Source organism: Nyctereutes procyonoides, unplaced genomic scaffold, assembly GCF_905146905.1.
Source record: "Nyctereutes procyonoides isolate TBG_1078 unplaced genomic scaffold, NYPRO_anot_genome, whole genome shotgun sequence".
Lineage (NCBI taxonomy): Eukaryota > Metazoa > Chordata > Mammalia > Carnivora > Canidae > Nyctereutes > Nyctereutes procyonoides.
In genome coordinates this window covers 16,830,006-16,842,949 of record NW_026575131.1, presented here as the reverse complement: position 1 = coordinate 16,842,949, position 12,944 = coordinate 16,830,006, and the positions used below count along the sequence as shown (strand labels likewise).

Below are 12,944 nucleotides of genomic sequence, written 5' to 3'. Positions count from 1 at the left end.
TGAAAAGGGAAAGGCAGTGAGCTAGACATCAACAAATATTTTAGCAATAAATATTAATTTGAAGAAAGATTGAAATTGGAAAAGGGTCTGGAAAGAAAAACCCATGGTTGATGAAAAGAAATTCTACAAATTTGCTTCAGTGAACTATTATTCACCCTAAACTGGTCTTAAAATATAAATACTGTGTGACACATTTAATAAATGGTATATAAATATTTTATGTCCTATTTTTTATCAAACTGACATTCTTTAATCTCTTGCAGAAAATCCATTTGCTGGTGATGTTGTCTCCCCCGGGGAAATCAGTTTTACCAACCTACAACCCAATCATACTGCTGTGTACCAATGTGAAGCTTCAAATGTCCACGGTACTATCCTTGCCAATGCCAATATTGATGTTGTAGGTAAGCAGACTGTTCATCTTCTGTTTCCTAAGGGAAGATGTTCAAGGTCATATACACAAGTAGATTGAATTCCAGATAGGTAAAACATGGGGGGAACATCCAAGTACCTTTCACCTAACATTTGGGCATTAGCCTTCATAGTAAAGCTATGCCTTCTTTTTTATTTGTTTATTTATTTACTTATTTATTTGAGAGAGAGAGAGAGAGAGAGAGTGAGCAAAAGTGCATGAGCGGTGCACTGCAGAGGGGGAGAGGGGGAGGGAGAGAGAGAATCTCAAGCAGGATCCACACTCAGCATGGAGCCCCCTGTGGGCTTGATCTTAAAACCCTGAGATCATGACCTGAGCTAATATCAAGAGTTGGACGCTTAACCAACTGAGCTACCCAGGTACCCCTAAAATTATACTTTCAAAAATGTATTGAATTTGGATATTTTTCTACTTCAAGAATATGTACTGCAATATTCAGCTGTCTCTTGTTTTTGTTAATATGACTAGGATATAGAAACATCTAGGGTGTGCATATTATGTTTTACATGAACATTTACAGTTGTATTTATGTTATTTTCAAACAGATGTTCGTCCACTGATACAAACAGAAGATGAAGAGCACTATGCTACGGTGGCTGGGTATAGCGCTTTCTTACACTGCAAGTTCTTTGCTTCACCTGACCCAGTGGTGTCCTGGTAAGCCAGTACCAGGTTTTCTTAAAAGAATGTCAGTGGTAGATTTCACCTGTGTCTTCATCCATCATTTGACAGGCTGTTGTTATATGTAGCCAAGACCTCTGAGAAATAAGGTAACAATTTGATTACCTCTGAGAAATAAGGTAGCAGTTCTCTCCCAGAACTGTTGACTAGATATGTGGAATTTTCTCTCATGAGGAGATTAGGGAGAGCCATTTCTGCTTACAAAGGAAAGCAAAGAACTGAAGTTGATTACTAAGACAATTTTATAGATAAATTTGGGTTTTCATTATGAGTGGATCGAAAGTCATATATTACAGTTGACCCTTGGACATTGTGGAGGTCAGGGCTGATCCCCCATGCAATTGAAAATCAACGTATATTTCTTTTGTCTCTCCCTAAACTAACTACTAATAGCCTACAGGTGACCAGAAACCTTACCTATCATAAACAGTTGATTAACACACATTTGGTATGTTATCTGTATCATATACTGTATTCTTAAAACAATAGCTAACATTTTCTTAAATGTTTTTCTGTATTTCTAGGCCACACAGGTTATGAGTTCTTTTAAGTTGTTACATATTTCCAAAAATTTCTTGGATATATTTATTGAAAACAATTCATATGTAGTTGGACCCACACAGTTCAAACCCATGTTGTTCATACTTAACTATACTTTCTTGTTGTTTGGGCTCTTTTCTAAATAATTATCTAAGCATGCATTTGATTCCAAACATATATGCTTAAAACTTTTCCAACATGTATTTTGAATTTAATTTCAACGTATCAGTTGGTGTAATAAGTCCAGATGCCTTGTGTGAATCTGCCATATTTGTTACTTCACCAGAAAAACTCAGATGAACTATTCTTAAATAAGTCTGCTGTGACTCTGCAGGGCCAAAATTAGAGTGACAAGTGAGAGCCAGGGTCACGCAAGTGCAGGGTTAGATCCTGTCTTTATTTAAAAATAGGATATTTTGCTCATTGTGGATTTTTTTGTGTTTTTTATTTTTTAAAATACTCTGTTAAAATAGTATTTGAGTCCTGAGATTTTTTGGCAATCCTTACATTTTGTCTCGGAGGCAAGAGCCTTGCTGGCGTTACCCTAGTCCCAGCTCTGAAAAGTCCTATGTGAACAGCAGCCAGAGTTTACCCTTTGAATTTTTTTTTTCTCCAGCAGAGCCTCTTATTGTGAAATGTACTGGGTAAATCAAGCTTTGGCAGCAAAAGCTCAGAAAATGGATGAATGTGAGAAAATGACTCTGGGTTGATCAGGGCAAATGTAATCCATGTCCACAGGACAGGAACTACTTCCTGGCCTATAATATTTCTGAATGACCAATGTTCTCCCTCCCGCAGGAGGTTCAGAAGGTTCATTATCTCTTTCAATTACTAGCTTTCCCATTTAGTACCCTGAAGCAATCATTAGCTAAAGAGTTCACCATCAATATACCAGATAATATTTATTAAGCTGTGAGGATAGATGCAAAAACGGCCCTTGTAGCTACGAGAAATACAGCAGAAGCATAGAGCATGGACTGAGATTTCCTCTAGCCACAATCTATTTGGGTAGATAAGATATACACCAAGGCTAGGACCCATTCTGGGAGAACTATAAGCCCCAATGGAACATTTCATAAGGTGTGTGGAGCTCCTGAAGAAAGGGGGAGCCTGAATGCCATCAGCAACCAACTTCAGAAAGAGGATTCAATTCTTTCACTTCTTAAATGGTTTTATGCTTTCTGTGTTCATAGGCAGAAGGTGGAAGAAGCGAAACCCCTTGAAGGCAGACGGTACCATATTCATGAAAATGGCACACTGCAGATCAATAAAACCACAGAAGATGATGCTGGCTCATACTCTTGTTGGGTAGAAAACGCTAAGGGAAAAACCGCAGTCACAGCCAACTTGGATATTAGAAGTATTTTTATTTTGTTTTTACTTTGCATGAATTCTCACATGGGTTCAGTTTGTCTTCATTTTCCCAAATGACACAATATGATCTAAGTTTCAGCGTCCGTTAAAGATTTTAGATCGTATTTCAAACCTCCCAGATTGTGTTTCATTGAAAAGTCCATCACAAAAATTATAGGATGTGCTGACAATGTGTTCATGGCTTTTTACAATTTTAAGAGGGACTTGGGTATTTTGGGGGATGACTGGGAATGATTTAAAATGCTCTATTTGGGGATATTTCCGTAACTGTATTTTATTTCAATAACCAACTCAACATAGTGTCAGCAGCAGTCAACTCTGTGAGCCAAAAATTTCACAAACCCTTTAAAGTTCAGCTTCATAAAGACTAGGGCATTATAGGACAAGAGATTTTTTTTTTTGTCTTCTTTTTACATCTTAAACAGCTTTGTTATTTTTTTCTCTCCTCAGAACAAAGTTCTGGGTTTCACTAATATTTTGATTTTAAAATTTCTCTGAAAATCCTTTTCAGGAAAACATAATAGAGAGACCCTACAGTAAGTGCAGAGAGGATCTATGTTACTGGTGACCTGTCATTATCATAGCCTACTAGTACTACTACTGAGATGACAAGTGTGTTTGTTTAATCACCATTTTCATGGATATACTGATATTTCTCTCCTCTTCACACACATACTCTCCCTTCCTTGTTTTTCTTCTGTCTTATATTCTTTTACAGTATTTGTTTCTTTCTGTACCTTAAGTTATCCAACATGCCAAACCTATGGACTGCATTTTTTAAAGTACATAAATATTCTCTTAACTCTCATGTCTGCCTGCACATTTATGTGTCATATACAATTTTCAAAATGCCATTGTGAAGTCCGTGAAGATGATTCTTTTTATACTTTATAAAATCAACCTATATCAAAGTTTAGCAACTCAGATTCAAAGTCAAAGAGGGGGAAGTCTGGAATCCAAATGAACCTTCACATTCCTATTGCCCTACTCAGTTCTTGGCCCAGAGTGGACCTCAGAACTGCTATTTGGCAAAGAGATGGACAAGGTCATGAACTTTTCATCTGCTGTGAACACCTACTTTATATGTAAGATATATAGAAATGCTATCAGTGAAGGATAAGAACACAATTGTTGCATATAAAAAAGAAACATTGAAAGTAGAATGGAGTAAGAAGTTATATAGTACAGTGTTTGAAGGAAGAGCTTTGGTCTCTACCAAATTTAGGTTCAGATTCCAGCTCAAACCCCTGTTGGTTAGGAAACAGTATTACTTAATTTCATTTTAGCCTTATATTCTCTATAAGGTGAAAATACTAATATTTGTAGAATTATAAAGCATGTGACTGTGAGCTTCTTAGCAGAGGTCCTGGTCAATAGGATAAGTGCTTTATTAAGTGGTATCTGTTCTAATTAGGGAGATATCTGGTTTTAAATTTAGAGATAGGAGTAGATGTTTAATAATTCACTTATAATTAATTCAATTAAATAATCTTCAAGATTCATGCCTGGGATACTGAATGATCAATTTTTTTATCACTTTCAATTTTTAATCCATTCATGGAGTGACATGTAGATAGTGAATATTAAAATGTCTTGTGGAATTGGAGGTCAGCTCATGAGATTTGGTCTCTAAGAGGGTCACCAAATGGCATAGCAGGGTGAATAAAGTATATCTACCCTTAATATGGCCTCTAAGAGTAAGGATCCTATGTTTTGAAATAGTCATACTGAGCAAACACTTTTAAGACAGCCAAATACGATTCTTTTATTTGAATGGAAATTTAATTTTATTTATTTGATATATTTTAATTTGAAGCTAAATTTTCCAACTTTACTAATTTACTTTTATAATATCACTTACCATATCTCATTCAACAAGAAATCCAACAAATATATGTTGAGTGCTTGCGGTGTATAGGATCCTTTCTGGGCTGTGGGGATACTTCATGTAAAAAAAAAAATAGACACAGCCTCTTCTTCATGAAGCTTATGTTCTAATACCCACTTTCATATTAATAAATCACATATACATGGGCTTTACAATTTAACCTCTGGCTCCTGAATTATTAATAAACACATTAATAGAAAGTCAATTAATTCCCCCCCCCCCCGCCTTACAGCGGTTTGATCACAGGGCCAGAAGTACTAGAAAGAAATTATATTTTTCTCAATATCTAGAGACATTTGTTTGCTCCCACTCTTCTTATTCCTTTTGCCTAAGAAGTAGTAAGGGGAATTTCTAAGATATTAATTAGTACTTCCAACCTAATTTCTCAGAAGTCCAGGCCTGATGGAAAGAACATAGTAATGAAATATGGTATTAAGAAATTATAGTGCACCACGCATTGCATGAAGATATGACTATTCCATCGACAATTTGGGTTGATTAAATTGCAGACCCTTGATTGCAAAATAAGCTGTGATTTATGCTTCTAACTAGTCTCTATGTTTGGTAAAAACAGATGCTACAAAACTTCAAGTTTCTCCCAAGAATCCTCGTGTCCCCAAATTGCATACACTTGAATTACATTGTGAAAGCACATGTGACCCACATTTGAGGCATAGTTTGAAGTTGTCCTGGAGTAAAAATGGAGAAGCCTTTGAAATTAATGCCACAGAAGATGGCAGGTAGGAAAAGTATTATGCTATGTCATCATGTTTGCTTGGGATGAACACCTAGCACTTGAAAAAAATAGTTGTAAAAGTATTTGCACTGAATTAAAAATACAAAAGGTGATTAATACATTTCAGTCTTTAAGGCAGGATTTAAAAGGTGGTACAAAGCACTGTTTCAGTTTTCTCTTGCATGGTTATCTTCTTTTTGCTGCTGACTTTTTACAGAATGTGTATCATCCTGTTAGTACATGAAACAGAGCCTACTCCAGGTATGTGAGGCATATCTGCTCACATGGCCCCAGAGGGGAGCCTGCCCATCACCCTTTTACATCCCAAACTCAGATGAGTCTGTATCATGAATGGACAGAACCTGCATCATACCTACTGTCCTTCTAGTTAGAAAGCTTTGGCAACTACACTTTTAAGCCTCCTCATCTCTGTATGGAGAATACAGAAAAAAAATACAGAAGAGAGAAGGTAGAAGGAAGTGTGAAAAGAAACTGAATAGCATTAGACAGTATTAAGTACATCAAAGAAAAAGGATCAGTATTTACTGAATGCTTACGCTATTTTTTGAAAACGTACAGAGGTTAGCTCTCCTGTCTTTTGCATTGTGACTAGTAGGAGTTAGACCATCCTTAGCCAAATCTCTCCTCTAGTTTTATGTTGTTATTCATCATTCTGAAAAAGTAAATCTGAAGGTAGGACATGTATTGCTTTGGTGAGACTGTGACAGGGTGATAATTAAGAGCATGGACTTGAGTCCGATGGCCTGGATTTAACTCTCAACATGATCACTTATCTTGTCTATGATGTTAGACAAGCTGCTTAGCTTCTCTGTACCTTAATTTTACACTCTAAGACACCTTCATAGGGTTATTATGAGTTAATATACCAAGCGCTCAGAAAATACTAAGTCCTCAGTCCAATTTAGGTCTCATGATTTGTACTAATTTCTCCAAATTTTTAATGGCTTATCTCATTTCTCTTATCTGTGTGGACCCTATGGTATGTTTGTGTGTGTGTGTGCATGCCATGTGTGTGCTTGCACCACCTCTATACAGAGGCATTGGTTTCGGCTTGGTACTGAATTTATTCCATCTCATCCCTTTTATATACATAAGAGTTTGTGGAAAGGGACATATGATTACAACCAGTTGTCACTGAAACATGAAGAGATTAATTATTGCCCTAAAAGACTACACATTGTAACAAAGATCTTCACCTTTTGGTTAGTTCTTAATTGATTTATCAACTGCTCAGATCTCTCCATATTCTCCCTCTTTTGTCACTACTGCCTAGTTGCCTTAGGTCTTGCATATGGTCTCTGGGCTACAGCCAAAAAGGGAATCAGACTGGTGCCTAGTTGGTGATGTGACCTGTATATTTAGGCCCTGATCCCAGAAACTCCAAACATCCTCTCTGTGGCCCAGTTGAATAGTTTCTGTAGGATACTGAGGCTGACACTCAAATGAGCCTTGGCAATCTTAGTAAACTAAGCAAGTGATACTTGCAAGTGCAAGTTTTCCTTAGGGTAGGGGTGAGGAACAGCAATCTTAGCCTCTCTTAGAAGAGATCTCAGGAGTTGGGAAGTCTGGGAATAATTCTTCCTGCTGGGGTTGACTGAGGTCCAGAGCTGAGATCACGGGAATCTGCTAAATTTCTAGGGAACCATTAGTAAGCTCCCATCTCTCACCTCCTGCTGGTAGACCTTCTTATTGGTAGGTAGGGTGGGGGCCAGAGGCTTTTACATAGGAAGAGGTTTAGTGAGTTTTACAACAGAGATGTCAATTATATGAGAGCTTCTCTCCCTTTCTGCAAGGACACTATTTATTTTGACTAAGTAGCCAACTGTTGTAAATATATTTCAAATTTAGTGGAACTGAATTTTCGTAAAAGTGCTTAAATAGTTAAGTTGACAATACATAGGGGTAGGGTAAAAAGGTATAATTTATAGTAAAGAAATTTTCATGTACTAAACCGGATTACAAATTGGCAAAATAGAACAAATGATAAAAAGCTAGTTGCAAAGAATTTGCAAAAATAGAGGTACTAGTCTGCCCTCTACTGTTCAAATAAATCACAGTGTAGTTATTATCAGATCTATTGGATGTGCATCCTACTTGTGAAGTAAAGGTGTGGAGAAAAAGGACTCTTGTCAAGAACACAGATTATCAGACTCCAGGTCAGACAGTCTGGCTCTGTTATCTGGAGTGTGATTCAGGAATGTCTCTTTGTAAGAAGCACCCCAGCTGATCCTATGTAGGGGATTCCCTTAAACCAGAAGAATTATCCAAATGTGCCTTAACTCTTATAATGTATAGTACAGTCTTTAGAAACACCAGGCAGCACAGTTCTGTCACTGACCCATGCATCATGGATGGTTGAACTTGGTATTTAAAACAAAGCTAAACAAACTGATAGCTTTCTTGGCTGTATAGACAGTTGTGTATGCTCAAGTAGCACTTCATCTCCAGTTTCAACCATGGTACCCCCTCATAAAATTTCCATTATGTAAAGCTGTGTTTTGTTTCCTTTTTAAAAAAACTCTTTCTTGAATATTTTTTCCTATGGGGAATATAATTTTTGATTATGTGTTTATGTGTTTCTGTTGTTTTCATCCTCATCATACTTTTTTTTTTTTCCTGGTAGGATCATTATTGATGGAGCTAATTTGACTATATCTAATGTCACCTCAGAGGACCAAGGTATTTACTCCTGTTCGGCTCAAACGGCTCTGGATAGTGTTACTGATGTAACTCAAGTAACTGTTCTCGGTAAGTGCGCTAATGAAAAATCCCTGTTCATCTCTTCCCCATTATGGATTAAATTCCATTGTTCTTGGGCCATTAAATCAACAATTATTTGATTGCACAAATAATAGACTGCACATAGACTGTTTGTTTGCACAACATATTCCATTGTTCTTGGGCCATTAAATCAACAATTATTTGATTGCACAAATAATAGACTGCACATAGACTGTTTGTTTGAATTTTTCATTTAAATAGTTACTCCACTTTTAAATGCTCTCGTCTCTTCTGGCTTTAAAGAAATTAATTAATGCTTAATTTCTTTTTCTGCATGGGTAATGTTGCCAGTAGCTGTGGGAGGTAGGCGATGTATTAGCAGAACGAAAACTAGAGCATGCTTCAGTTGTCAGGGCACCTGAGCTGCCCTTTCCTAGCACGTGGAGAAATAGAGTTAAGGAATGGAGGTGGGTTAGCATGGGGGGAGCAGGTGAGGCGTCCTGTGGGGGTGGTTCAGTGCTCATGTTCTAAACCAGAGGCACGGATGAAGTTCTTAGCATTCTAGGAAGGGTGTGAAGGAACCTCAAGGGTTCTGCAAAGGAATGCCTTTGATTATTTTTTAATGATAATGCTAATGAGAAAATAATGTCATACTTCACTAGTGTAATCAATGTAATCAACATGGTTAGCCCTGCAATCACTCTTGTTTAATGTGCTTAGACCATCCTGGAGCATCTCTAAGGCCACTATTAGCTCTTGAACCATCTCCTAGACCATCTCTCCTCCGGTTTCCTTGCCAGATTCACTCTCCACAAGCTATCTGATATGGAAACCTGGCCAATGTGGACAACATCAACAAACCGCTTACTCTCAAACTTCCATTTGATTGAGCCAGTGGGGAGCCCTGGCAGTAGAGGAGGATGCGTGTGGTGTGTTTATTCTCCATATTCCCTCCTGACAGGCTGTGTACAAAGTCATTGATTTCTCCCAGGGAGGCTCTCTTCACAAAATCCTCTCTGATAAGATTCTATTAACTGCTCCTTCCACCCTCAACCCCAGAAATTCTGCCAATGATCTTTTGAAAGAGGTTTTTGTTTGTTTGTTTGTTTTGTTTTTAAACTCTTGGTACGATCCAAATTGTGTGAACTATTTAATTTCTGCTGGGACCCGGACTGGTATATTTTTTTTAATAGTTTTCTCTTATAATAATCTTGTTTCCATGGACACCATTTAGTCTTTTAGTTTTCTGATATTCCTTAAAAGTGTTTGATTTTGCCTAAATTCCTTTATTAGATGTGTAGATTAATCATTATTGTTAACAGGCATTTGTATCTTTAGCTCTCTGGTTGCTGGGATCCACAGGTAGGTTGCTAACAGAGGGTACAGACTGAAAGGAAATAATTCCATTTCTTTGGAGGTAGGATGTAAAAAATGAGTAAAAAGGCTGGAGCTCTTCAAGTGAAGCAAATGGCCACTGTATTTCAAGGGAAATAAATGACCACCATGTTCAAGTGAAGCAAATGGTCACCAGACTGGGTTCTTTACACACATATACACACGCGTGCGCGTGCGCACAAGGAGATTCCCAGGTAGTAGAGGGTATCAACTTGGTTTAGTAGAATTGTACCTTTGGGTGAGATGTATAGCCTTAGGAATTCAGCTGCTTCAATGGTCTACAAACAGGAAGGTTCAACCCTCTAATAATTATTTCACTAGTAACTCATCAAATGAAGTAATAGAGCTTCAGGTAACGTAGAGTTTATCCCAGGCACCACAAGTATAGGGGTAAGTCTAGGATCCATGGACTTTGTCCCTAAGTATTTTGAGCCATGGAGCCAAGCAAAGGGATTGGACACCTTACCACTTGGTACAAGCTGTCAAATTTCCTTGTAAAATTTAATATTTCAGTCTTGGTGATTAGGCTACCATCTTCTAGAACCATTAAATTTTGACAATTTTAAAGAAATAGTTGCTATAATTATATGTAATATTCACATGTGAAGTTCTTTTTTACCAGTTTTTTTAAGAATAAAAATAAATTAATTTAAAAATATTCTATGACACATAGTTCATCTTCTTAACCAATTCTTGCAGCTTATCTTCTAATTTTTTAGGCCAACCCCAGTCTTAAGAACCGCTATCTCACTAATGGACAATAATAAATATATCCCTGTGTAGTTTCTTTTTAAAAATGGCTTTTCCCCGGAAAACAATTTTTGCAAACATGTGCTTGACTGACTTCAATTCCAAGTAACTGTCCTTGACATAACTACCCTTTAAGAGTATCAGTCTTTTAAGTAGCAACTGCAGCCCATCAGTTCTAGTTCCATATGATTCTGAGAGCAGATTTTAATGTCAGATGCCACAGGCTGTATTGGTTCCTTCAGGTAACTTTAAAAATAAGTGATCTCTTAATAAGTGCTGAAGACAAATGTAAATTCTCTGAGCTCACAGATGTGAAAACAGTTGAGGAAATCATTTCTTATTTAAGGCCCTAAAGGTTTTTTTTTTTAATTTTTAATTTAAATTCAATTTGCCAGCATATAGTATAATACCCAGTGCTCAATCTAGCAAGTGCCCTTCTTAAAGCCCGTCACCCAGTTATCCCATACGCCTACTCACCTCCCCTTCTGCAACCCTTTGTTTCCCAGAGTTAGGTGCTCTCATGGTTTGTCTTTCTCTCTAATTTTTCACCAGTTTCCCTCCTTTCCCTTATAATCCCTTTTGCTATTTCTTATATTTCACATAAGTTTTATGCACTGGCAGTGACCACATCTTTAAAATAAGTCTCTTTTGAATCAAAAATATATATATATTTTTTGCCAATGTAAATTTCCAGCATGAATGATAGGATGTTGTTTCCCACTTGGAGAATAAAGAGCCCTGGGAAGGCCCAATGAGATATTATTTGTCTCCTCTGAGAAAAAATAAATGTCCTGAATACAAGAGAGAATTCAAACCAAATTTTGGAAGTAAAGACCACTAGGGATAAGTTTTATTTCTTTCTTTATTTTGTTTTACAGTTGCTTTTATTTTAATAAAAATTTCCATGGAATTTAACACTCTTAAAGTCATCACCTACTCTTAGCATCCAGAATATCTAAAGAACTTACAAAACTCAACAACCAAAAATGAATAATCCACTTAAAAATGAGCAGAAGGCACAAATATACATTTTTCCAAAGAAGACCTGCAGTTGGCCAACAGACAAATGAAAGGATGTTCAACATCACTTATCAGGGAAATGCAAATCAAAACCACAATGAGATATCACCTCATATCTGTCAGAGTGGCGAAAAATGTTAACTAACTGGAATTCAAATAAAAACTTAAAAAAAAGTGTTATCACCTACTCAATTTTCTAGTTTCTGACATAAGATTTATCAGCACCATTTTTTTTCCTCTTCCCATATAAACTGCCTTCCTACTCTTTTTCAGAACTCTAAACCGAGTGCAAAAGTTGCTATAATATACTGAGAATTCATTGTTAGAAATTATAATAAAAATCCAGAGCATGCAGAAAAGAAACTGAGTTCATGTTCTTTATCTTATTTTCCTACAGTCAGAGGACCTAATTTTATTACCTTAATATGTTAATTACATGCATGATTAAAGTGATAATATACTTTTCACTTATTCATTTAATCACAAAACATTTATATGCAAAGCACTGTGTGTGATGCAAATGTTAATAAAATGTAGTCCCTATTCTTAAAGATCTGTCATATACAGGAAATGAATCAGGCATATAAATAAGCATATGAGCTGAAAGATACTGATCCACTTGAGATAGATCATGTTTCTCAAAATTGTGCTTAATTATTACCCAGGGAATTGTTTAGAAATGCAGATTCCTGGGCCCCACTCCATTAGTATGCCAGAGAGGATAGGGCCCAGAAATAAATCCTCAATTTTTAAGAAAGATTTATTTATTTATTTATTTTTGAGAGAGAAAGAGAGAGAGAGAGAGAGAGAGAGAGAGAGAGAGAGTGAGAAAGTAGGGGGAAAGGCAAAGGAGAGGGAGACTCCAAGCTGAGCATGGAGCCCTAGCTCAATCTCACTATCCTGAGATCACAACCTGAGCCGAAACCAAGTCAGCTGCCCAAATGACTGCACCACCCATGTTCTACTCCTAAAAGAATTTTGATAAGCATGGTTAAAGATGTCCTTTGAGAACTGGAATCATAGTAGAGGAAGAGAATACTTACAGGAGAGAGTAGATGTTCAGAAAGCTACACTTGAAATAGAACCAGAAAGGCTGCTGAAATGTGGACAATTGGGCGTGGAGACCAAGGCCCAGAGAGAAAGGGGGATGGTACTGGGCCTCAGTGAGGAAATTAGGTAGACAAAGGCATGGTGTGCATTCTCCTTACCTTTATTTTTTCATTATTACTTAGATGTTCCGGATCCACCAGAAAACCTACACTTGTCTGAAAGACAAAACAGGAGTGTTCGGCTGACATGGGAAGCTGGAGATGACCACAATAGCCATATTAGCGGTAGGGAGGACTTGAGATAACTATGTTCCTTATACTCCTGAGTCAAAATTA

General features: G+C 37.0%; 1 protein-coding gene across 12 annotated transcripts in view; it reads left to right on the top strand.

Annotated features, from left to right (window-relative positions):
- CHL1 (cell adhesion molecule L1 like) overlaps positions 1-12,944 on the top strand; it is a 201,400-nt gene that overhangs the window by 166,778 nt on the left and 21,678 nt on the right. For all 12 annotated transcript variants that reach the window (XM_055343975.1, XM_055343977.1, XM_055343979.1 and 9 more), the window contains 6 exons: positions 264-404; positions 979-1,090; positions 2,848-3,014; positions 5,491-5,656; positions 8,297-8,421; positions 12,792-12,893. In XM_055343975.1, the coding sequence (XP_055199950.1) occupies positions 264-404; positions 979-1,090; positions 2,848-3,014; positions 5,491-5,656; positions 8,297-8,421; positions 12,792-12,893 (813 nt within the window). The remainder of the gene's footprint in view (positions 1-263; positions 405-978; positions 1,091-2,847; positions 3,015-5,490; positions 5,657-8,296; positions 8,422-12,791; positions 12,894-12,944) is intronic.